This window comes from Schistocerca nitens, chromosome 3 (assembly GCF_023898315.1).
Source record: "Schistocerca nitens isolate TAMUIC-IGC-003100 chromosome 3, iqSchNite1.1, whole genome shotgun sequence".
Classification (NCBI taxonomy): Eukaryota; Metazoa; Arthropoda; class Insecta; order Orthoptera; family Acrididae; genus Schistocerca; species Schistocerca nitens.
The window spans coordinates 905,738,102-905,765,567 of NC_064616.1; the positions used below are offsets into that span (position 1 = coordinate 905,738,102).

The 27,466-nt window shown below is 44.9% G+C and overlaps 1 protein-coding gene across 1 annotated transcript in view; it reads left to right on the plus strand.

Annotated features, from left to right (window-relative positions):
• The window catches only part of LOC126247963 (retrotransposon-like protein 1), a 326,384-nt gene that overhangs the window by 229,481 nt on the left and 69,437 nt on the right, over positions 1-27,466 (plus strand). Inside the window, exon 3 of the mRNA XM_049948523.1 lies at positions 26,095-26,324. Within this exon, the coding sequence (XP_049804480.1) occupies positions 26,095-26,324 (230 nt within the window). The remainder of the gene's footprint in view (positions 1-26,094; positions 26,325-27,466) is intronic.

A 27,466-nucleotide genomic window follows, 5' to 3' on the forward strand; every position in this document is an offset into this window, starting at 1 on the left:
CTAATTTTTGAGCCAAATAGTTTTTGTGGAATCGAATGATAAAGAGTGTCAAAGCAGTCGGAACACAATGTGTCTGCACAGGCGAGCATTGCAGTGACAAAATCGCCCACAGCGCGGAATGCAGGGAGCACGTCTTTGTAGCAGCGAAAGGCTTAATGCGGCCGTGGTGGCTTTACTTCATGAACTGCGCGCTCCCCCCTAAACGTAAGCTTGCGAACTATGCTATACTATGGCGCTGCTTCTCTTGGCGCGTGCGTCGCGTGCAACTGGCAACCCAGCAATCTCCCGCGTCTAGGCGGGCATGCGCGAGCCGCCAAGATAAAAGAATTGAACTATAGTTGTGGCTTATTCGGCACCTCAAATAACGTAGGAACTGCATTCCATACCAATGTCTTCTTTTCCGCGCTCCTGAACTGGTTTGACTCGAAATGTAACGCACAAAACTTCACGTTATTGTGCAAATAAAGGACATCTTTTTGCAGCAGGTCCTGTCCTCTACTATTTATTAACCATTTCTTGCTCCTAAAAAATAAAAACAAATTCAGTAATTCAATACAGTTTAGAAAAAAATCGTAAATAAAGAGCGCTCTAATGTGATGTTTCATACCTCTCAGGGTCCTTAGGAAACCTGAAGAATAACAAATGTGGTGTCTTCTTCCTATTAGTACTGCAATTCATTGCGCTACATACGCTGCGTTTCGTAAAAACCATGTTAAAAATGAATATTAACGATACTGTTTACATTTACTGAACACCGTATTCAGCAGCGTAGCTTCTCCACCGCTGTATATATTAGACTGTGTTATAACGTCGTGGAAAGGCTCTACTTTTTCACGTAATTCGTCATGACCGAATCGGTTCCGCCGTTTAAGAGTTTTGCTTTGCCAAACCCTTAATACACGTTGTTGCGTCCTCCTTAGCGTTTCTTACATAATGCTGTGAGAATAAGGGAGGCAGGTTGGTCTGCACTAATAATTTTCTGCTGAGGTCGCTCTCTCTCATACGCAGAAGTGTCGATCCCGCAGTCAAGTGACAGACTAACAGTTATTATGATACACCTTACCATCAAAATGTTCATAGATCTGCAGAAAGTAAATATGCTACGTTCAACCGACTACTTTAGCGTTGTCAACGTTTATATAATTTCATAATGACAGAAACATAATATTAGCAGATATGTGTTACTTACCTTGCTATGGCTGTCTCGTTGTCTAGATTGTCGGTTGTTGTTTATGCTTTCTAGTTAATAGGTCCAAGGTTTTTTATTTCAGTAAAAGTCGCTGGAAGATTGTTGCTTTTTGACACTTTTTACAACACCTCTTGTTAAGTAAATGCATTGTGCAACATTTCAGCACAACACGGAGAACATGATAGTTACATTGATCAGGCTCGACAACAATTGAAACTGTTACGGCGCGTTTGGTGCCTAAATTTTCTATAAGTATTACGTATATAGCTTCCAGACCCTTCTAGAACAGTGTAGTTTAAATGACGTTTATTGTGACTGTCTTAACTGCAATTACTTTTCAGGTATATTTTACATAATGTTTTCTGGAAACAATTATTTACATGAATATTTATGCTCCTAATAATTAATAATGAAGGTTGCAGATTTTGACAATATAGTAAAAAAGTCAGCTTCCCTTCTTTATGTTATTGTTGACTGAATTATCCATAGTAAATTTTAAAAAATTAAATATGAAAACAAATTTTGTAATACTATTTTCACCAAATGGTTTTTCACACATCTGCGTTAACAATTGTGATACTAATTTTCATAATTCAATATCGCTGTTGCTAAATGTATCGATATGAAAAATAAAATTATATTAAAACTTCCTGGCAGATTAAAACTGTGTGCCGAGTTCGAGTCTCGGTCCGGCACACAGTTTTAATCTGCCAGGAAGTTTCATATCAGCGCACACTCCGCTGCAGAGTGAAAATCTCATTCTGGAAAATTATATTATCAGAGACATAGTGTTTTGTGATCAGACATATGCAAAATTATCTTTAAATGTGTAATATGTAATTCAAGTATTAAAATTTAGTCAAGTCAGGCCGAAATTTATGCGGAATCGAACATTTCAACTGAAGTACGAAAGTCCTGAGGAGCAAGATTCATTAGACTGTGTCGAAATCTTTATGCCTGGCAGCTGGCTTCTGTTAATACTTCCGTGTGAATGAGCGATGCCGTCCTGTTTAGACAGAAAATTTCACTCTCCTATTCCCTTACGTTCTTGATTCGTAACATTATCAAAGACTGCGTTAGAATGCCCGAAATTTAGTTTTCGTGAAGGAATACTAGACCTTAAAACGTGTACAACAGCGCTCAAAAACAATGTCGACAAAAAAGATATTGCTGCAGTAAAACGACTGATACCCACATAAAACGTGTCCACCACATGCCGTTTTAGAAATAGGACGCAAGCCGAACAAAGTGGTGCAGTAGTTAAGACGCTGGGCTCAGCATTAACGGGGTTCTAACTACCTTCTTGCCCTGGATTCTCTAAATCGCTAAGGCAAACTGTGAGGTGGTTTCTTTGAATAGTCCGTTGCTGAAATCCAGCCCATCCTTGTCCAACGTGATCATATGCTCCGTTTGTAGCTATCTCGTCGCTAGCGGGATGTTAACTCTTAATCTCCCTTAATATCTCACATTATCCACCGTAAGTTTAAGATAAAATTAATCTAGAGGACTGAATCAAAATAACTGCAATGTCGTAAAATCAGTAACTGAACGACTAACAATGTTATGAATTATTTCTGGTGACATAATTCCAGCCAATTGAACGATTTATTTTGTCGTGTGTGGAGTGTGTCGATGGGGGCGGGGGGGGGGGGGGGTGAGGGGGAGGGGCGTGGGAGGAGGCGGGTTAGACATAGAAAGAAAGAGGCGCTACACATCTGCACTTCATTTCTTTTAAATCACATACGAAATAAGTATTACAACATCTGAAACGTCCAAACTGTTTGCTTCTTCCACGAACGCTCTATGACTTTTCGCTGTAGACGAAAAATCAAACAGTGCACAGATAGTGCTGAAAGGAACTGAAAATTTATGAACCATTTTTCATGTTAACCAATACTCATGGAGCTACTCTACTTTTTGTAGCTCACAAATGAGAAGACCGAAGAACACGGAAATATGTAATTCGTAAGTATTATGATCACACTATAAAGACTTCAAGGAGCATCTCCATCTTAACGAAGCTCGTTGGCCACGAAATGCACGAAAAGTCTGAATCGTGAACAAAGCAGAAGACGTTGCTAGCTTTGGAAACACCTAACTTCCTGGGGCTTGGCCAGTAGCGCTATGCTTTCTATTGATTGTGAGCTCCGCGTTTAACATTTTCCCGCTCGGGTGCTTATTCCGGCCTTAGAATGTTCCAAAGATCGTTCCTGCAAACAAAATACGTTAACGTTAATTGCTGAATAAACCATATGGCAAAAAAGTAGAAACTGTCTGTACTTCGGATAAGTGATGTTTCTGTATGTTGCCCCATATACCTCGATGGAAATGGAAAGTGTTACTCAGTCAAGTGCCAGAACCATATTTATCATACTTTATGGAGGAGTTAATAATTTAACAGATACACTACTGGCCATTAAAATTGCTACACCAAGAAGAAATGCAGATGATAAACGGGTATTCATTGGACAAATATATTACGCTAGAACTGACATGTGATTACATTTTCACACAATTTTGGTGCATAGATCCTGAGAAATCAGTACCCAGAACAACCACCTCTGGCCGTAATAACGGCCTTGACACGCCTGGGCATTGAGTCAAACAGAGATTGGATGGCGTGTACAGGTACAGCTGCCCATGCAGCTTCAACACGATACCACAGTTCATCAAGAGTAGTGACTGGCGTATTGTGACGAGCCAGTTACTCGGCCACCACTAACCAGACGTTTTCAATTGGTGAGAGATCTGGAGAATGTGCTGGCCAGGGCAGCAGTCGAACTTTTTCTGTATCCAGAAAGGCCCGTACAGGACCTGCAACATGCGGTCGTGCATTATCCTGCTGAAATGGAGGGTTTCGCAGGGATCGAATGAAGGGTAGAACCACGGGTAGTAACACATCTGAAATGTAACGTCCACTGTTCAAAGTGCCGTCAATGCGAACAAGAGGTTACCGAGACGTGTAACCAATGGCACCCCATACCATCACGCCGGGTGATAAGCCAGTATGGCGCTGACGAATACACGCTTGTAATGTGCGTTCATCGCGATGTCGCCAAACACGGATGCGACCATCATGATGCTGTAAACAGAACCTGGATTCATCCGAAAAAATGTCGTTTTGCCATTTGTGCAGCCAGGTTCGTCGTTGAGTACACCATCGCAGGCCCTCCTGTCTGTGATGCAGCGTCAAAGGTAACCGCAGCCATGGTCTCCGAGCTGATAGTCCATGCTGCTGCAAACGTCGTTGAACTGTTCGTGCAGATGGTTGTTGTCTTGCAAACGTCCCCATCTGTTGACTCAGGGATTGAGAGGTGGCTGCACGATCCGTTACAGCCATGCGGATAAGATGCCTGTCATCTCGACTGCTAGTGATACGAGGGCGTTGGGATCCAGCACGGCGTTCCGTATTACCCTCCTGAACCCACCGATTCCATATTCTGCTAACAGTCATTGGATCTCGACCAACGCGAGCAGCAATGTCGCGATACGATAAACCGCAATCGCGATAGGCTACAATGTGACCTTTATCAGAGTCGGAAACGTGATGGTACGTGTTTGTCCTCCTTACACGAGGCATCACAACAACGTTTCACCAGGCAACGCCGGTCAACTGCTGTTTGTGTATGAGAAATCTGTTGGAAACTTCCCTCATGTCAGCACGTTGTAGGTGTCGCCACCGGCGCCAACCTTGTGTGAATGCTCTGAAAAGCTAATTATTTGCATATCACAACATCTTCTTCCTGTCGGTTAAATTTCGCGTCTGCAGCACGTCATCTTCGTGGTGTAGCAATTTCAATGGCCAGTAGTGTATTTAATGACTGAACTTTCATCTTATTTGGAAGTGATGTCAGTTATCAACATGATAACGAATTTTGACTCCTACGGGCATGAGTACAATCTTACATTTGTTGTGTCATGGAAGCTAATAGCTTCCAAATGCCATCCTGAAAAATTCCTTGGCATGTCTCAAACACATGCCTTGTCAGTTCTTAAGGACTGCTGTCTGGAAGCTGATATGAAACTATACTCTTCCCATCGCATCCCTTACATGCTCTTATGGGTGGTAAATCAGGCGACTGGGGAGGCCAGCCATGAATCCGGACGCTTCTTAAGACGATTATGTTGTGAATTTTACCGTAGAGTCTTGCATAATCCAGTTGGAATATACCACTTGATACTTTAGTCATGATGGATATGACGTCAGGGTGTGTTACTCTTTCCCCATACTGGCGAGAATTCAGCCTCTTTTCAACAATTACCATTGTTAATCGCTGAACACCACAGAACGCCGCTAAATGTCCCAGTTGACTCTGGCTCTACCGTATATAAGACTCTGTTGCCTGTGGTATGGTGCCACCAGTGAATGACGCATGAAAACTCGAGATCTCAACCCAAATCCAAGGCACTACAGCCAACGGTCTGCACGAGCTGTCGATATGATGCTCCCGTATTCCTTAAGCCAATGATTGGACCTTTCTCAAAGTCTGAAAGATGACGATAAGCTGTACATGTATGTCATCCGCGTATGCCGCGTTGCGACCTCAACCTGACACCGAGTCTGATGTCGTAGTGCTGAGACACTGGACATTCTGGACAAGCCGGTTTTTAAATCCCTATTGTTAATCTTCGTCAAAGTATTTAAATGAAAATCTGTAGACTTGGTGTATCCACTGAGGTGACAAAAGCCAAGGCATACCTTCTAATATCGTGTCATACCTCCTTTTTCCCGGCACAATGCAGTAACTCGACGTGACAAAGGCTGAACAAGTCGTTGAAAGTCCCCTGCAGAAATATTGAGCCATCTGCCTCTATAGACGTCCATAATTGCGAAAGTGTTGCCGGTACAGGATTTTGTTTACGAGCTGACCTCTCGATCATGTCCCACGAATGTTCGGTGTGATTCATGTCGGGCGATCTGAGGTGCTCGATTTGTCCAGAATGCTCTTCAAAGCAATCGCGAATAATTGTGGCCCTGTAATATGGCACTTTGTCATCCAGAAAAACCCCATCGTTGTTTGGGAACAATCAGTCGTTGAATTACTGTAGATGGTCTCCAAGTATCCAAACATAATCATTTCCAGTCAATCATCGGTTCAGTTGGACCAGAGGATCCAGTCCATTCCATGTAAACACATCCCGCACCATCATGGAGCCACCACCAGCATGGACAGTGCATTGTTAACAACTTGAGTCCATGGCTTCGTGGGATCTGTACCACACTTGAATCCTACAATCAGCTTTAAACAACTGAAACTGGGACTCATCTGAACAGGGCACGGTTTTCCAGTCGTCTAGAGTCCAACAGATATAGTCACGAGCCCAGGAACGGCGATGTCGTGCTGTTAGCAAAGGCACTCGGGTCGGTCGTCTTCTGACATAGGCCATTAACCCCAAATTTCATCGTACTGTCCTAATGGATACGTTCATCGTACGTCCTACATCGATTTCTGCCGTTATTTTATACACTATTGCTTGTCTGTTAGCAAATGACACCTCTACGCAAACGCTGTTGCTCTCTGTCGTTAAGAGAAGGCCGCCTGCCAGTGCTTTGTCCGTAATTAGACGAAATGCCTGAAATATGGTATTCTCGGCAAACTCATGACATTATGGATCTCGGAATATTGAACTCCAAAACGATTTCCGAAATGGAATGTCCCATGCACCTAACTCCAACTACCATTCTGCGTTCAGTCTGTTAATTCCTGACATGCGGCCATAATCACGTCGGAAAACTTTTAACGTGAATCACCCGAGTACAAATGATAGTTCCTCCAATGCACAGCCCTTTTATATCATGTGTACGCGATACTATCGCCATCTGTATATGTGTATATCGCTATCCCATGACTTTTGTGATCTCACTGTACTGGGAGGGGTATGACCATTTGCAAGTTCTTTTTCTTTTAATACGCGTTCTTTTATCTTTTCTTGCGTCATGTATGCAACGTTTGTGCACACCGTGCAGCACAGTAAAATGTCAAACTTCTTATCCACATGAAGTGTTCTAATGAAGTGTTAAGTAATACGTGTGTCAATGTTCCCAACACACCTAAATAGCTGCGAAATCGACAACATGCTACGGACGCCCCAACACCTTTTCATAGCAACAGCTTTAAATTCTCCGTGGATTTTCTAAATCATTTCAGAAACATGTCGGTATGCTTTCTGTAGCAAATCCATTTACGGCTTCCTTACGCATCTTTCACCGAAGGATCCTCTGCTCCGTCTCTAATAACAGCGATATCGACAGCACGTGATAATAAAGCAACCTTTCTTCCCCCAGAACTGGCACACTGCTACGTAATCGAGGATTTTCCTCGTAATTTCTTTAAATACAGTTTATTTTTAAAGTCGAAATTCCGTGTCGGTTACGTAGCTATGCAAATGATTGCAGCGCCTTTGATGCCACAAATGATTGCACGCTGGGCTGGGAGCGAAGCGAGGCGGCGCATCGCCTGCTTGGCACCTGTCGCTCACACACGGGCCAACTCTTTCTCCCTGCCTGCAGGTTTAGACAATATGTAGAATAATACCAACCTAGAGACTGTGACGCTGGTAGGGAAGCACATACGAGACGATGGTGCAAGTTAGTGTACGCTAAGTGAACTTTTTACAATTACTGAAAAGCTCAAGTGGTTGTATCACAACGATGGTACTTTTTCAAAAAATCTTTAGTGTTTTCACTTCCCCTCTTCTTTGAAGCTGGGCGTAGCAAAACTGTAGTGGTTTTTACCCGTCCATTAATAGTATTAACTGAGACAGCCTGGGCTAGCCTGATTGATAGATGGTTAGCCGAGGGGTCAAAGAGGAACCATTGGCTGCTGCTCCGGATATGCCCACCTCGTGGTGCCTCCAAACCGTAGTCGCAGCACTGCACTGAACCTTTCGAGCACTGGCAACAGTGTGGGTGATCAACTGTGCTCCATGCACCACAGGCGAACACGATCCACCAACTGACCGTACATCAAAAGGAGCGGTACGTTCGGGAGCGTTGTAATAGGACGCTTTTCGTGGGTTGTTCACGAGCCCATTATACTGGATGCATGCATTGGGATCGTACGAGGACGCTGGTGTCACTGGATTAACTAAACGCGCACTGAGTGATACCGCACTGAACTATTCATAGATCTTTACAAAGAAACATGGGCATTGTGGAACTTCGAAGACAATTACTTTCACACAAAAAACAAAACGGATACCTAGAAGTGGTTCGCAAGTGACATGTGTTGTGGAGTAGATAAAGTGATGAACAAAAGAATCTCATTGTCTTATTTGATCTCTGATGAAGGGTTGTATGTGTATTAAAATGCAAATATATACTGCCTGACAGAAAAATAAAACGAAATGAAACTTCACGAGTTGAGAGAGTATGTGATATCATTTCAGTGAAAGCAATATGGACTCAAATTAACAAAGTGCGTGTCAGTGTGATCCCACATATCAATATGATGTGCACCATCTCTGTCGTGGATGCATGAACTGATTCTGTTGCGAGGGGAGACTAAAGTCGTTTTTTCCCTCTTCTGAGTCAAGCTGCCGAACAACTCTTATAAGTGGTCTTTAATATTCTGGATACTGGCACAATGATGAAGATGACTTCCGAGCTGGTCCCACAGATAGCATATCTGGGAAAGATGAGGCGATCTTGATGGCCATACTAGTACCTCAACATCCTGCAGACAATTTGAAAGGAGTGTGTGTGTGTGTGTGTGTGTGTGTGTGTGTGTGTGTGTGTGTGTGTGCAGAATGCAAATTTCTAATGCCCAACGGGGCGAACTTAGTAACTTGATCTGACTCGAAAATATGAAGAGAATGATCTCATGACATACACTTTCATAAATTCAGTGCAGTGCAGCTTGCATATCTAATATGATTCGGTAGCACTACATGAATAGGTTCGTGAATGAATGTAATAGATTACACTGAACATGTGTTAGCATTCCGCTTACAGCGAAACAGTTGCGCAAAGGGGCTGTCTGTGTCTGTGAACACACAAATTCGGAATGCGAAATACGTATATTCTGATTCCTTGAAAAATTAATCTTACGGTTCAGGAAAAGTTAGCATCGAATAATTTATAATCACACAGACTTAAATTATCGACGAGTGACGCAATAACCACCTTCCAAGCATTTAGTGACAACTGTCTATTGCAGTGAGCAGAAACAGACGACTGTTTAGCTACGCGCTGAGTAACCCAAGCAAGCATTCCCAAGCTATTGTCGCCACGTAAAACAAACCTGAATGATATGCGCTGAGTTCACAATGAGTAAACTGTGTTGGTCTCACACAATCTTTATGCAGTGCAGTGTTTGCTCAACAAAGTAGACTTCGGACAGACAAAAGCAATTTCCTTCTAAACGTCAGAAACACAACAGTGCCTCTTCCTCTGCTCTATACCAACCCGGTTCAAGAAGTGACCAAGAGTAATCGTTAACTACTTTCAGACACATAAAAACCACATGTTACTCACCCACAAACGAATAGCATTGGTCGAAAGCAAGGGACTTACGTTTGGCACAGTGATCAAGCAAAGAGGTAGCTAAAGAATATATCGAAAGTGGTTAGAGCAAGGTCTCGTAGATTATGCCAAACATAAGCGTCGCGATGCACAAAAAGGTAAAATATAGTGTGAGGAAACGAAAGTGCTAAGTAACAGACACATTTCAAGTTTATAGCGACACGTGCCATGCGTGGACGAGCATTGTTATATTGAAAAATGTCGTAATACGGGTACCACGTGCAGCCGCAGGATGTTCGCGACATATCGTCAGGAGTAACACAACTTTTCCTCTCCAAAACACTGGATGAATTGGGCCTTTCCCTAAGTCACCCCCATAGTCGCCGACGATTGTCATCTGCTGTAGGGCTGAACCGCGATTCATTCCTAAATACAGTGCGACACCATTCATCTAGCTTCCGGGTCACGAAACCACGCCAGACACAATCATTTATGTTGTGGTGTTAACGAGAGCCTACGCATAGGACGGTAATTCCCCAGACCGGCTGCTGCCAGTCTCCAGCCAACGGTGCGGGATTACGCTGAACGTTTCAGGGAGTCCAGTGCTTGATCTCGGATAGCAGGTGCGGATGTGACGGGTTTACGATATGCTTGGTGCACGATACGGCGATCTTCCTTTGTGATCGTCAGACATGGTCGACCAAAATCTTGACTACATGTATACCTGCCCTCACAATCCCGTGCGATCCGGCATCGTGCCATTGTCCCATCCGAATGAAACACAAATCGTGTGGAACAATACTGCGTTACTGACTATGGGATGCGATAGAAGAATAATTTTGAATCTTACGTGGATGAAGTAGAGATGATTGAGAATGACATGGGCTCGACAGTGATGTGCAATAGAACGACAACGGGGGTGGGTATGAGACAAGATAAGATACGCTGTCTGGTCCACACTGCTTGACCAAAAAAGAGAAGAACCTGGAAGATTTTGTCGGGTGTCAACGTAACTGCGTACACATACACACCATGGAGGGGGGGGGGGAGAGGAATTGTATGTAAATGTTTAGAGTTGCAGCACTCTGTAGCACGAATTGAGCAGCCAGCCAAATGGAGATGCACAACAAGGCCGCTTTCAGACACTGTCGGATGCTGATAATACAGCTGTATACGAGTAAATGGCATCTCCGTGTAGTTCACGATGATCACTCAACATCTGACGCTGTTCATACCCCTTATATACCCTACCAGGATCAGTAAGATAACTAAATACAAACAGCACTAGCACACTCTGGTGGCTGCTCTACCTGCCACAGAGCACGCTACAATTCTAGTCATTTACACTCCTGGAAATGGAAAAAAGAACACATTGACACCGGTGTGTCAGACCCACCATACTTGCTCCGGACACTGCGAGAGGGCTGTACAAGCAATGATCACACGCACGGCACAGCGGACACACCAGGAACCGCGGTGTTGGCCGTCGAATGGCGCTAGCTGCGCAGCATTTGTGCACCGCCGCCGTCAGTGTCAGCCAGTTTGCCGTGGCATACGGAGCTCCATCGCAGTCTTTAACACTGGTAGCATGCCGCGACAGCGTGGACGTGAACCGTATGTGCAGTTGACGGACTTTGAGCGAGGGCGTATAGTGGGCATGCGGGAGGCCGGGTGGACGTACCGCCGAATTGCTCAACACGTGGGGCGTGAGGTCTCCACAGTACATCGATGTTGTCGCCAGTGGTCGGCGGAAGGTGCACGTGCCCGTCGACCTGGGACCGGACCGCAGCGACGCACGGATGCACGCCAAGACCGTAGGATCCTACGCAGTGCCGTAGGGGACCGCACCGCCACTTCCCAGCAAATTAGGGACACTGTTGCTCCTGGGGTATCGGCGAGGACCATTCGCAACCGTCTCCATGAAGCTGGGCTACGGTCCCGCACACCGTTAGGCCGTCTTCCGCTCACGCCCCAACATCGTGCAGCCCACCTCCAGTGGTGTCGCGACAGGCGTGAATGGAGGGACGAATGGAGACGTTTCGTCTTCAGCGATGAGAGTCGCTTCTGCCTTGGTGCCAATGATGGTCGTATGCGTGTTTGGCGCCGTGCAGGTGAGCGCCACAATCAGGACTGCATACGACCGAGGCACACAGGGCCAACACCCGGCATCATGGTATGGGGAGCGATCTCCTACACTGGCCGTACACCACTGGTGATCGTTGAGGGGACACTGAATAGTGCACGGTACATCCAAACCGTCATCGAACCCATCGTTCTACCATTCCTAGACTGGCAAGGGAACTTGCTGTTCCAACAGGACAATGCGCGTCCGCATGTATCCCGTGCCACCCAACGTGCTCTAGAAGGTGTAAGTCAACTACCCTGGCCAGCAAGATCTCCGGATCTGTCCTCCATTGAGCATGAAGCGTCGTCTCACGCGGTCTGCACGCCCAGCACGAACGCTGGTCCAACTGAGGCGCCAGGTGGAAATGGCATGGCAAGCCGTTCCACAGGACTACATCCAGCATCTCTACGATCGTCTCCATGGGAGAATAGCAGCCTGCATTGCTGCGAAAGGTGGATATACACTGTACTAGTGCCGACATTGTGCATGCTCTGTTGCCTGTGTCTATGTGCCTGTGGTTCTGTCAGTGTGATCATGTGATGTATCTGACCCCAGGAATGTGTCAATAAAGTTTCCCCTTCCTGGGACAATGAATTCACGGTGTACTTATTTCAATTTCCAGGAGTGTACATACAACTCCACACCCCCCCCCCCCCCTCCCGTGGCATGTATGTGTACGAAGTTAAGTTGACACCCGACCATATCTTCCAGGTTCTTCTCCTTTTTGGTCAGGCAGTGTAGATCAGATAACGTATCTTATCTTGCTTCGTACTCACACCACTGTCGTCCTCTCACACAACATCACTGTCGAAATCCATGTCATTCTTAATCATCTCTACTTCTACATTAGATTCAAAATTATTCTTCTGTCATATCCCATAGCTACTAACGCAGTTGTTTCACACCACTCTCATCCAGTCAGTTACAGCCGACTCTGCTTTCTTCCTAATAGAAACTCCAGGAACCTCATACATCTACAATTTTGCACTGTTTTATATTTTTTTTACACTAAGCAAGTTGCATTTACATTCATGTGTTAAGACATTCCTATGACAACTGAAAATTAGGGATTTCAATAACTGGACAGTCTGTTAAATAATGACATGATTCAAATTATGCTGCATATTTTTCTGAAGATTAAGTAGGATACTTTTTTTGGAGGATATAGATCAATTTTCTGCACGATTACAATTACATGATAGTCCTAACAACAGTTCACAATCTTGTATTTACCTGTGAGGTAGGGTTAAACATCAATGTTTGTGATAGCATAAGACTTGTACATTAGGAGTTTAAAATGCTGTTGCTGTATTGTGCGGTTTCCATAGTCTATGGAATCCAGCGAATTGGGATCTGCACACAGAACAGGAACACGTATCACGTGACTAACAAAAAGAAATGATACATTTTAACATACAAACAGAAATCAGCACACAGAATAGTAAATATACCGAAGAAACAAATTTAGCATACAGTACAAGAAGCACACTACAATCACATTTACAAACAACAATAGAAAACCCAACAAATAGCAAGAAACTGTTATATACTTGAAACAATCTCAAGATTGCAAATCACTGCATGTGGTGATAACAAGCAAAAATTAAACTAGATACAAAGAACATATAAGAAACTGGAAGCATGGCAGTAGCTGTTCTACCTTTGCTGAACATTTAATAAAGTATGAGCATGAACCTTCTAACATGGGACAGGATAGGATAATTATAAGAATCATAAGAATGAACAGTTACCTCAGAAAGCTCATAACACTACAGGAAAACTGTCACACACGAAGAGCCGTTGCAGTGAACCAGAAAGTAACTAATGGTCACATCAATATAAGCAATTTCTCCATGATCATTCTTGTTACTAAAACGATAATCATCTTATCCAGACTAAATAAGAACTTCATTTCTCACCACAGACACAAAAAATTGTATTTGCCATTCCCTCCACACAAATTCCTCCTTTTTTCAGAGGAGGCACCACCACACACACAATAACACATGGACAACTCTCTGTTCACAACACTTGAAACGAACGTGACCTCATTTTGACGTCATACACTGTATGGGAAATGACAAGTGCTATCTATCGACTTCTGTGACAACTTGGGTGACGCCATATTGGATTTAGCCGTCCTTAGCTGAAGCCGTATTTGGTGAGTTTTATATTATAACTTACTTTCTATGAATATATGCTGTTTCAAAACACCAAAGCATTAAGGATCTCTCGAAAAAGCGTCTTTATCGGTACAATTTGCTATAATAAAATGGCGAAAAACGCCATATTGGCGTCAGATTAGTGGTTAAAGAATTTTCATATTTCGTTGATTTTATAACTTGGGCGTTATGAATCTATGCCGTTTCTAGGTAACGGCGCATTGTAAGTTTAACAGAAACATATTGTTCTTGGTACAATTTTTTACAATGAAATGTAAGGTAATATCACACCATCAGGTAAAGCCTTCCAGAGATCTAGTATGTGCTCATACGTTTCCAAAATTTCATCGTCGTATAGTGGATAGAGGTGTGGAGTTACAAAGTCTAAAGCAGCTGGTCCGAACGCTGCTATTTCACAAAAAAATGTAATTAATATTTGCATTTTTAAATGATTCTGGGACATTAATATTAATATTAATAGAAGTATGTCCTGTAGTAGTATGATACATGCAAATGCGAATAAATATTGAAAATGCGTGGACCTGGTAAAACAACCTACCAATCATAATAAGAATCATAGAAAAGACTGATACATTTGAATAAGAATGAAAAGGTAACTTAGCCTCAGCCATCTATAAAGCATAAAAGAAAATTTACAAGCTAGTTATTTTAGGAGGCCTCTTTTCCAATCAAGAATGTATCCAAGAATGTACATATGCAGATGAAATCCTTTCTCGTACCATTGCAGGAGTGTTCCTGCTGCTGTTTATTCTCATTGTTTCAGTTACTTTAATTAGAACATGGTTTCACAAGCACCCTTATTTACCGTTGGGGGAGATTATTGTTAAGTTCAAAATGGTTCAAATGGCTCTGAGCACTATGGGACTTAACATCTGTGGTCATCAGTCCCCTAGAACTTAGAACTACTTAAAGCTAACCAACCTAAGGACATCACACACATCCATGCCCAAGGCAGGATTCGAACCTGCGACCGTAGCAATCGCGCGGTTCCGGACTGAGCGCCTTAACCGCGAGACCACCGCGGCCGGCTATTGTTAAGTACTTTTCGTAATAAATATGTAAATAACGAGTGTGAAGCGTTCAGGTACTCACTTTCAAAGAAATAAAACACACCAATAGTTTCAAAACTTTGCAAAGAAAGTACCAGCTGAAAACATAATGACCTGCTGCTTTAATTTGACAGCTATAATTGTTACCCGCACTATCTAACAATATTCCAACTCACGTTACTGAGACACCTTAATGAACCCTGTCGAACAGATATGTTATTTGATTCAGTGCTGGCTGGCTTCAACTCGGTTTTGCTTGTACATCAGCAAGGACCACGCAGCGACAGTTGGCAACACTATATGCAGTAAACATATACAATCAACACACTGTGAAAGTGAAGTGTTTAACTGAAATGTGTTTTAAAATGTAAACAATCGGACATCCTGGTGTATGCAGACCAACTAAGTACAACTTCAGGAAGACGGAAATAGATTAATAAGATCACTACATCGTAAGTAGAACCAAATAGTACACTACTGGCCATTAAAATTGCTACACCAAGAAGAACTGCAGATAATAAACGGGTATTCATTGGACAAATATATTATACTAGAACTGACATGTGCTTACATTTTCACGCAATTTGGGTGCATAGGATTCCGAGAAATCAGTACCCAGAACAACCAACTCTGGCCGTAATAACGGCCTTGATACGCATGGGCATTGAGTCAAACAGAGATTGGATGGCGTGTACAGGTACAGCTGCCCATGCAGCTTCAACACCATACCACAGTTCATCAAGAGTAGTGACTGGCGTATTGTGACGAGCCAATTGCTCGGCCACCATTGACCAGACGTTTTCAATTGGTGAGAGATCTGGAGAGCGTGCTAGCCAGGGCAGCAGTCAAACATTTCCTGTATCCAGAAAGACCCGTACAGGACCTGCAACATGCGGTCGTGCATTATCCTGCTGAAATGTGGGGTTTCGCAGGGATCGAATGAGGTGTAGAGCCACGGGGCGTAACACATCTGAAATTTGGCGTCCACTGTTCAAAGTGCCGTCAATGCGAACAAGAGGTTACCGAGACGTGTAACCAATGGCACCCCATACCATTACGCCGGGTGATACCCTAGTATGGCGGTGACGAATACACGCTTCCAATGTGCGTTCACCGCGATGTCACCAAACGCGGATGCGACCATTATGATGCTGTAAACAGTACCTCGATTTCTCTGAAAAAATGTCGTTTTGCCATTTGTGCAGCCAGGTTCGTCGTTGAGTACCCTATCGCAGGCGTTCCTGTCTGTGATGCAGCGCCAAGGGTAACCGCAGCCATGGTCTCCGAGCTGATAGTCCATGCTGCTACAAACGTCGTCGAATTGTTCGTGCAGATGGTTGTTGTCTTGCAAACGTCCCAATCTGTTGACTCAGGGATCGAGACGTGGCTGCATGATCCGTTACAGTCATGCGGATAATAAGCCTGTCATCTTGACTGCTGGTGATACGAGGCCGTTGGGATCCAGCACGGCGTTCCGTATCACCCTCCTGAACCCACCGATTCCATATTCTGCTAACAGTCATTGGATCTCGACCAACGCGAGCAGCAATGTCGCGATACGATAAACCGCAATCGCGATAGGCTACAATCCGACCTTTATCAAAGTCGGAAACGTGATGCTGCGCATTTCTCCTCCTTACACGAGGCATCACAACAACGTTTCACCAGGCAACGCCGGTCAACTGCTATTTGTGTATGAGAAATCGGTTGGAAACTTTCCTCATGTCAGTACGTTGTAGGTGTCGCCACCGGCGTCAGCCTTGTGTGAATGCTCTGAAAAGCTAATCATTTGCATATCACAGCATCTTCTTCCTGTCGGTTAAATTTCGCGTCTGTAGCACGTCATCTTCGTGGTGTAGCAATTTTAATGGCCAGTAGTGTAATTTAACCTTATTAATATTTTGCTGGCCGGCCGGTGTGGCCGTGCGGTTCTAGGCACTTCAGTCTGGAACCGCGTGACCGCTACGGTCGCAGGTTCGAATCCTGCCTCGGGCATGGATGTGTGTGATGTCCTTAGGTTAGTTAGGTTTAAGTAGTTCTAAGTTCTAGGGGACTGATGACCACAGATGTTAAGTCCCATAGTGGTCAGAGCCATTTGAACCATTTGAATATTTAGCTACAAAATATTATTGCTTGCCGAGAATGACAAAAAACTCCAATATAGCAACACACCTGTAATAATTATATAACATACTTATTATACGCATGAAACAAATTACAGGTCACTGAAGATGTTTCATAAATTAAACGAAGTGAAGCATGTATGGGGAAAAACAAAAGCCTTTCATTCATTTTCATAGAGGGTACACTTGTCATTCTCTACAGAATCTGTGCAAGTAAATATATTGAATCAATTGCGTAGCCGTTGTTATCCTCAAGAGATTGTATTCACCGAGATGATAAAATCGCTATCACACATTTGGAAGTGTTTAAGAGTTGTTAGATGAGTATGAAATAACTCATCTTCCTTGGCCTCTTCCAGCACAAGATTTGCGTAATATAATGTGGCACGGTGGCCCTGTTGGTGGGTCTGGAGTTGAAGATGTAGACGGTCCCAGGTTTCTTTTCTGTCACTTGTCGCTTATTTCAGCTTTGACGATGGATTATTAATGTGAAAAATACCAAGTTTCGCCATGATTCAGAGTCATTAGAGATGGAGCAGCAGCTCGTTTTAGGAAAGTATGGGTAAGGAAATCGGCCGTGCTCTTTCAAAAGAACCATCGTGGCGTTTGCATTAAGTAACTTAGGGAAACCTAAATCTCGATGACTAGAGGGGGATCTGAACCGTCGTCCTTCCTAATGCTGGTCCAGCGTGCTAACCACTGCACCTCCTCGTTCGATCACATTTGGGTTTGGCTCTGAGCACTATGGGACTCAACTGCTGTGGTCATTAGTCCCCTAGAACTTAGAACTACTTAAACCTAACTAACCTAAGGACATCACAAACATCCATGCCCGAGGCAGGATTCGAACCTGCGACCGTAGCAGTCGCACGGTTCCGGACTGCGCGCCTAGAACCGCGAGACCAACGCGGCCGGCATTTGGGTTTGGTCTAGATTCTAGTTAGGACGTGACAATATTACGTATGGGTAGAAAATTATTCATTTTTATCCTTATTCCAACGAAATGAGAGCCTGTGTCCAACGCAATATGGAGTAATGTTCTTTACTGACGGACGCCGTTGAGCAGGCGAAGGCAGAACAATGCCTGATGAAATTTGCACGCCCTGACGAAGTTGAAGCGCTACTACGTGAATTTAAGAACTGTTGAGCCATACGTCTGAACAATACTCATCTAATGAATAAATTAAAATCAGTGTTGTTGTTCTCAAAGTGTTAGTGTCATATCCCCAAGAAGTTCCAGTTCCAGTTACATTTACAATATACGAGGGCTGGAACTTAAATAGTGACAACTATTTATTCACAACCGATACAAAAGAGTTACATGTTTGCACCTGTTACTGTTCTTCAAAGTAGTCACCAGCGTTGTGTAGAACCGGTTGCCAGCGATGTGGAAGGGGTAGTATACCGTTAACAGAGCCTGTTCTGTTGATGGTGCGAATGCAGCGGTCTACTGCCTGTCGAATCTTGGAACAGTTCTGAAGCGAATGCTACGAAGTGGTTCCTTCACCTTCGGAATCAAATCCAAGTCACATGGACTTAAGTCTGGTGGATATAATGGATGGTACAGTACTTCCCAGTCCCATCGACCGAACAGAGCAGCCACAGGTTGCACTGTATGCGCCCGCGCATCGTCGTGCAAAATGATGGGTGAGTTGCGCAGAAAGCGTCGCAGCTTCTTTCGCAAAATTTGTCGCAGATGATGCTCCAAAAACGAACAGTAATAATGTGCATTGAAGGTCTGTATTGGAGGAAAGTAATGCGTTAGGGTAACACCATCACAGTCGTACACGAGAATCACCATAACTTTCACGATACTGGGGCTCTGACGCACTTTCGACTTTCGCGGCGACGCATAATGACCCGATTCGTTGGATTGGCGTTTCAGTTTCGGCTCGTACGATGTGGCCCATGGCCACTGTTCTGCACGGCAATGCCGATTCCCCGCACGCCTCTTGATGATAACACTGTCGTGCTGTACGACCTCTGACACATTCAATCTTGATCCAACTCCGTTGTTGCTGATCCGAAAACATAGTGACACCGTTACGTTAGACCGCTCTCTCACAAGCGACTGGGTTTCCCCCGATTTTGCGCACGCCAGTGACGTGGGACAGGCGAGTCCATTTGAGATACGTCAACAACGTGTGCTATCATCGACAATAGTACATTGCATAGTGTCTCCATAGCAGTATTGCCACTACTTAAGTTCCAACCAATGTATTATTGTCCTGGTCAATTTTGCACATGTTTTTATAAGCTGCCAGTAGGTTAGTGACCGATTGATGGTTATGTTCCAGATATTTGGATTGCTTTTGCATTGTAATAAATTGTCTCTGAATATTACATGCAGACAGCAGTCTCCATATTTGTTATTCAGAAGTAATGCTGCAATTTATATCTTATAATACATGCACCGAGCGAGGTGGCGCAGTGGTTAGACACTGGACTCGCATTCGGAAGGACGACGGTTCAATCCCGCGTCCGGCCATCCTGATTTAGGTTTTCCGTGATTTCCCTAAAATCGCTCCAGGCAAATGCCGGGATGGTTCCTTTCAAGGGGCACGGCCGACTTCCTTCCCCGTCCTTCCCTAATCCGATGAGATCGATGACCTCGCTGTCTGGTCTCCTTCCCCAAAAACAACCAACCAACCAACATAATACATGCAGGTCAGTTGCCACTATTTCTTCTGCCTCTGAGGGACTGATCCGTTAGGCCAATACATACATGCGGGGCACAGTCTCTGGCTGGGCATGGATACATGGACCGAAGAGTGTAGGGGAGATAATTGAACCTTGAGGTAGGCAGTGCTTCAGTTTGTGGAATTTACTCTGAATCTGTTCAGAGTAAACTTGAAACAGGCCGTTATTCACAATATTGCCCAATGAGGAGATGAAATTTACACAAAGAACAGTCTTGGTCACTTTCATTGAAGACCCCCTCTCCAAACTCTCACGTGATGCTGTCGCTTCTAGGAAGTCAGCACACTTTTTTTCCTTTCTCTTCGAAGCCGACTTCTAAATAGGTGGTAAGTTCAATCTTAAAGTACGTTATATGTGTCTCCTGGCTGGGTATAACAGTGGACAGATGCCACCATAGCGCTGTCCTGGGCCTCATAGCCGTCACAATCGTAGTTCTTCAAATAGTATTTGTCAGAACTCAAAACTTCATATACCTAATTATTACACATATCATTATATGGGGTGGGAAAAATAAAACTGACTCGAAAAATATTTATAATACTGATACGGCCCTTATTAATCAAGAGGAAAACTGTCTATCACAGAAATTGCTGGAAACCGTGATTCTGATGCAGCAATTAGCTGCTGTCAAATGCCTGCACATTTGCTTCTCCTACATGCTTTGTCCCGAGTACTTCGCCATGTCATTACGACTGCGTGAGGCAGAAGAGCATACGTGTTTAGTGACCAGTCGAATGCAACACAAAATAGTGTTCATAATATAACAGGCCGTGTTCATGGTCGAATGTTATGTGAAACACAGCTCGTGAAAAACGTGTCCAGAACTGTTTGTGCAAGAGTTTCAGACTATACATTTTTGGCAAAACCTCCAGCAAAGTCTGAAATGCAGAACTTAGTGGGTAGATGCCGCGAAACGGGCTCTGTAGTGAATAAAAACTGCAACTATCCGAAAAGAGTTGGAACACCAGAAAACATTGATCGAATGAAGGGCAGCCTGGAAGAAACTCCTACGAAATCTCAACGCAGTTTATCCGTAAAATGGGGACTTTTGGAACTATCGTGTTGAAGCTGTGGTGTCACCGCCAGACACCACACTTGCTAGGTGGTAGCTTAAATCGGCCGCGGTCCATTAGTACATGTCGGACCCGCGTGTCGCCACTGTCAGTGATCAGACCGAGCGCCACCACACGGCAGGTCTAGAGAGACGTACGAGCACTCGCCCCAGTTGTACGACGACGTTGCTAGCGACTACACTGACGAAGCCTTTCTCTCATTTGCCGAGAGACAGTTAGAATAGCCTTCAGCTAAGTCCATGGCTACGACCTAGCAAGGCGCCATTAGTTACTTCATGAATCTAAAGAGTCTCACTTGTATCATCAAGAATGCTGTATACCAAAGGACGATATAAAAGTTAAGTGTTCTAGTAACTACGTTCTTTTCTTTATCACATTCATCACGTATCCTGTTCCAGACTTCGCGCCAGTCGGCGTGTGTGTACGTGTGCCCTTTCGGCTACCCGTCTCTGTGGACTGGCTGCCTTGTCAGTCCACTACAGAAGCAATGTCAAAAAAGACTTGGATTTGTATCCTTAGCGGTCGCTAAAAACTTCTGTTCCTCTTACTCACTCGAACGTATCGACGCAGCAAAGTACTTGGGAAGGAGCACGTGAAAGATGCACACGCGCAGCTATGTAACAGCAACCGATTGGTGCATCGAAATCACTGTTTCCAGTATTTTAATTGACAGGCAGTTCTGTTCATTAAAGAGGGTCAATACCGCCTCAGTCTTATAAATACGAGGGCGTGCTGAGAAGTAATGCCTCCGAATTTTTGTGTGAAAACTCTTAAAGCTTTTTAAATAAAACAAATTTTATTACCATTGTGCATCTTTATTCTTTATGTCCACATGTTCATTTCTCAACGCAGTCGCCCTGGCGACGAATGAATTTCTCGCAACGAGAGACCAGTTTGTCGATACCGTCACTCAAGAATGTTTGACTCTGGAGATCGAGCCACAGCCTCACCTCTGCTTGCATCGCTTCATCACTATCAAAGCGAAGTCCTCGAAGGTGTTCTTTAAGGTTTAGAGACATGAAAGTCGAATGGAACCAAATCGGGACTGTATGGAGGATGATCAATGACAGTGAATCCAAGGCATCGGACTGTTACAGATTTCATACTGCTCGTTTGTGGTCTGGAATTATCATGCTGAAAGAGAGGCTGCCCCATGTGTCTTAGTATCTCGTTTGCCGCACGCTGTTTTCCACGCACCGACATTATGTTGTTACATACCGTCATGTTACACGCTACAACTCGGAGCCCTCTATAGCAAGAGTGTTTCAACTTGCGCCAGTGAAGTGGGAAGTCGACCGAGTAATATTCATCACATGTTATACCTCAGCCAATATTGCGAACACAACAGAAATTTCAGGGGCATAACTTTTCTGCACGCTCTCGTATTTTCCGGATCAGTTTTATTTTTACCACCCTGTAGTACAGAAAAAATAATTAAAAGACCATTGATTTCTATTTACTGTTTTTATGCATCAGTCCTCAAGTGGGCCGGCTGCTTTGACTCTTAAGGTAGCCTACACGCGATTTCGTGTGTTGTATTTTTATTTTGTACAACTTTGCTATGAAATTCCAACAGAAGGGTTTTTCATTAAAATTAGCACCTCTGCATACACTGACGGAAAAAATCACACCATCATGAAGGAGTTGCGCGACATAAACGAAAGTTGGTGGGCGTGTTTTAACAGCTGAAAGACGGTGTCTATCCAAATTTCGCATCAGTTTCATAAGAGAAGTGCCACTGTGACTATGCAAATCAGGTTTGGTTTGTGTACACGATGTAACGGTAGTGAGCGTGAGTTACCTTCGGAACGGGATGAGTTGATGTTAGTCAAGAATTCCTTCAAGGTGACAAAGCGCCATTACCAATAGCTCACTGAATTTGAACGAGGTAGTGTTATAGGGCTTCGAGAAACTCGATATTCCTTCTGCGGTATTGCAGAAAAACTTGGCAGGAATGTAGCCAATGTACGTGATTGCTGGTCAGGAGAGGGAAGAGCTTCGTGTTCAGGGCATGAGCCGGCCGCTGTGGCCGAGCAGTTCTAGGCGCTTCAGTCCAGAATCGCGCTGCTGCTACGATCGCAGGTTCGAATCCTGCCTCCAGCGTGGATGTGTGTGATTTCCTTAGGTTAGTTAGGTTTAAGTAGTTCTAAGTCTAGGGGACTGATGACCTCAAATGTTAAGTCCCATAGTTCTTAGAGCCATTTGAACCATTTTCAGCGTATGACTCCAGCGCATCGCACTGCATCTGTAGCAGCAATCTGAACAACAGTTGGCACCACAGTGACACAATTAACTGTTACAAATCGGTTACCTCAACGACAGCTCCGAGCGAGACGCATTGTGGCTTGCATACCAATGACTCCAAATCATCGTCATCTGCGGCTGCAGTGGTGTCAAGAGAGAGCTCATCGGAGGGCAGGATGGAAGTTCGTTGTGCTTCCTGACGAAAGCTGGTTCTGCATCGGTGCCAGTGATGACCGCGTGTTGGTTAGGAGCAAGCCAGTCGAGGGCCTGCAGCCATCGTGCCTGCGTGCTACACGCCCTGGACATACACCTGAAGTTATTGTCTGGGGTACGATTTCGCACGAGAGCGGGAACACTCTCGTGTTTATCCCTCGCAACCTGACTGCAAATTTTTATGTCAATCTGGAGATTCAACCTATTGTGCGGTCATTCGTGAACAGCATTCCAGAGGGTGTTTTCCAACAGGATAACGGTCGCCCACATACCGCTGTTCTAACCCAACATGGTCTACGGAGCCTGGAAATGTTGCCTTGGCCTGCTGTCTCCAATCGAGCACATATTGGACATCATCGCCCAATAACTGCTGCATTATCCACAAACAGCATTGACCGTCAAAATGAGATTTTCACTCTGCAGCGGAGTGTGCGCTGATATGACACTTCCTGCCAGATTGAAACTGTGTGCTGGACCGAGACTCGAACTCGGGAACTTTGCCTTTCGCGGGCAAGTGCTCTACCAACTGTGCTACCCAAACACCAGTCACTCCCCGCCCTCACAGCTTTACTTCTGCCAGTACCTCGTCTCCTACCTTCCAAACTTTACAGACGCTCTCCTGCGAACCTTGCAGAACTAGCATTCCTGAAAGAAAGGATATTGCGGAGACATGGCTTAGCTTCTGCAAGGTTCGCAGGAGAGCTTCTGTAAAGTTTGGGAGGTAGGAGACGAGGTACTGGCAGAAGTAAAGCTGTGAGGACGGGGCGTGACTCGTGTTTGGGTAGCTTTGTTGGTAGAGCACTTGCCCGCTAAAGGCAAAGTTCTCGAGTTCGAGTCTCGGTCCAGCACACAGTTTTAATCTGCCAGGAAGTTAGTATTGATTGTCCCTGTATTGACTGACCAAGTGCTACAGACATGGAAATCCATACAAGAAACGGACATGCGACTCCGTACGACGTAATGCATGCACGTTTGCATGCTTTCATTCAACATCCTGGCAGTTACACCGGTTATTAATGTACTAACATTTCATATTTGCAACGGCTTATGTCGCGCTTGCATTAACCTGTGTTCTTGCAATGTTAATCACTTAAATATGTTACCTAGATAAATCTATTCCGGAAATTTCATTACTCTACGTTAATTATTTCTGGCAGTTGAAACTTTTTTCCGTCAGTGTATATCGGTTTAAATACGGCCTCTGCATCGACCATTCAAATCATTCTTTTTACACTTATCCGAGTACTATAGTTCAATTCCTTTATCTTGGCGGTTCGCGCATGCCCGCCCAGACGCGGGAGATTGCTGCGTTGCCAGTTGCACGCGCCAAGAGAAGCAGCGCCATAGTTTAGTTCGCAATCTTACGTTTAGGGGGGAGCGCACAGTTTATGAAGTAAAGCCACCACGGCCGCATTAACCCTTTCGCTGCTACAGAGACGTGCTCTTCGTATTCCGCGCTGTGGGTGATTTTGTCATCACTGTACTACTCGCCTGTGCAGACACATGGTGTTTCGACTGCTTTGACACACTTTATAATTCGATTTCACAAAAACTGTTTGGCCCAAAAATTTGATTTTTACACATCTTCTTGACTGATGCCTTCCCCCCCATAAATGACTTAATTTTGTTTCGATGTTCAACGCAATTATTGTGCAGCATTAGATGTAGTAAACCATTGCACGAAATTTTGAAGAGTTTGCAGCGTGTACTTTCCATATGGTCGATTTTAGCTGCCACTAGGAATTTCAAAAAATTACATTCAAACGAATAAAATTCATGAAGTAAGACAATTCGATATTGTTTTTAAATAAAGAAAATATTAAGCACTGAACATGGTTTGAAATGGCTCTGAGCACTATGGGACTTAACATCTATGGTCATCAGTCCCCTAGAACTTAGAACTACTTAAACCTAACTAACCTAAGGACAGCACACAACACCCAGTCATCACGAGGCAGAGAAAATCCCTGACCCCGCCAGGAATCTAACATGGTTTGAACTCAGCACCTTTTTTTTTTTTTTTTTTTTTCGTTGTGTTCGGTCGTTGCAGACGGACGTCGCAAGACATCCTGTTCAAGTTCGGTGGTTGATCCTTCCACCCAGTTTTTTATTACAGAGGCCAACCGGCTCTCTGGCCGCACATGCTGAGCTACTGTGCTGGCGCACCTTTCGCTTAGTAGCCCAACTCTTTCACCATTACACTAACGCAGCTCGGCATTCAATAAGCGTCCCAGAGGACTTTAAAATATCACGCAAAATACCGACAAACACTGTTGGTATGACTATGAATTACTCACGTTTCGTCGAAGTACAATAGGAAATAAACAATTACCACTGTTCTTTATTGCGAAAAAGCGGTTAGTGAGAATGATAGAAACACCTTTCCTTGCTATCTCCTGAATTGGGAGGCTTATAGCTTGTTTGGTTTTATTAATTAATAGAATATGAAGCAACTGGTATAAAGAATACTTTTTCCAAACTTTCTAAAAAGAAAATCCGCTATCAAGACATTGCTTTTGTTCAATTACTTCATTTATGACGGAACGTTTCTAAAACTGAAGACACTCGTCTGTGCTCTGCACTGCAGTCGAGCTCTGGCAACGTCGTTCTCTCTCCATTGGCTGACTGTGTTTTGTGACGTAAGATGCGCATAACGAACCTAAACTCGGCCGCCGTCGTAAATGACGCGCACTTTAGTAAGTTAACTTCAGCGATACAAATTTATTTGCAGGAGGAGAACGAGGAAGAGGGTGAGCTGGAGCAGGAGCAGGAGCAGGAGCACGAGAGCGACGGCAACGGCACGGTGGCGGAGAACGCGCGGAACCAGCAGAAGATGTCGCGCGAGCTGAGCGGCGAGACAGAGGACGGCGAGGAGGAGGGGGAGCCGGCGGAGCGCATCGCGGCCGAGCTGGTGGCGGCGCACCGCGTGCACGAGCTGTGCGCGCGCGTCGGCGGGCCCAGGTGCCGCGCCGGCCTCTGCTTCCGCGACGCTAGCGCCAGCCCCAGCCCCCCGCCGCGCGTGCGCGCGCTCTTCCAGCTCGACGAGGTCCCCGAGCCGGACGAGTACCAGACCCCTCCCGCCCCTAACCAATCGGAGAACGGCTCTGCTCGGAGCGTTGCTAGCCCCCTGGCGGCCGCTGCCGGAAGCGCGAATGCCACCCACCCACCTAGAGAACCGGACGTGTGCGCTTCTGTAGGCCATTACCCACTATTTCCCGTCGGAGGTAACCTGGAACAGTTGCTTTTAGAGGAGCAGGGAAAACGTTCGAATGTCTGCGGTCGCGTTTCGAAAGAAACAGTGAAGCAACCCGTTGACGACCAGAAAGCAGACACAGCGTACCTCGTCTCCAACGTAAGTATCGCAGTTCTGTGCACCCATTCGTAAGTTTTCTTTCCGAAATAAGGCAAATTTGACAGCTCTTGCCAAATCTTCCTCAATTTCAATGACACCAAAGGCAAAAAATACACTACTGGCCATTACAATTGCTACACCACGAAGATGACGTGCTGCAGACGCGAAATTTAACCGACAGGAAGAACATGCTGTGATATGCAAATGATTAGCTTTTCAGAGTATTCACACAAGGTTGGCGCCGGTGGCATGAGAAAAGTTTCCAACCGTTTTCTCATACACAAACAGCAGTTGACCGGGGTTGCCTGGTGGAACGTTGTTGTGATGCCTCGTCTAAGGAGGACAAATGCGTACCATCACGTTTCCGACTTTGATAAAGGTCGGATTGTAGCCTATCGCGATTGCGGTTTATCGTATCGCGACATTGCTGCTCGCGTTGGTCGAGATCCAATGACTGTTAGCAGAATATGGAATCGGTGGGTTCAGGAGGGTAATACGGAACGCCGTGCTGGATCCCAACGGCCTCGTATCACTAGCAGTCGAGATGACAGGCATCTTATCCGCATGTCTGTAACGGATCGTGCAGCCACGTCTCAATCCCTGAGTCAACAGATGGGGACGTTTCCAAGACAACAACCATCTGCACGAACAGTTCGACGACGTTTGCAGCAGCATTGACTATCAGCTCGGAGACCGTGGCTGCGGTTACCCTTGACGCTGCATCACAGACAGGAGCGCCCTCGATGGTGTA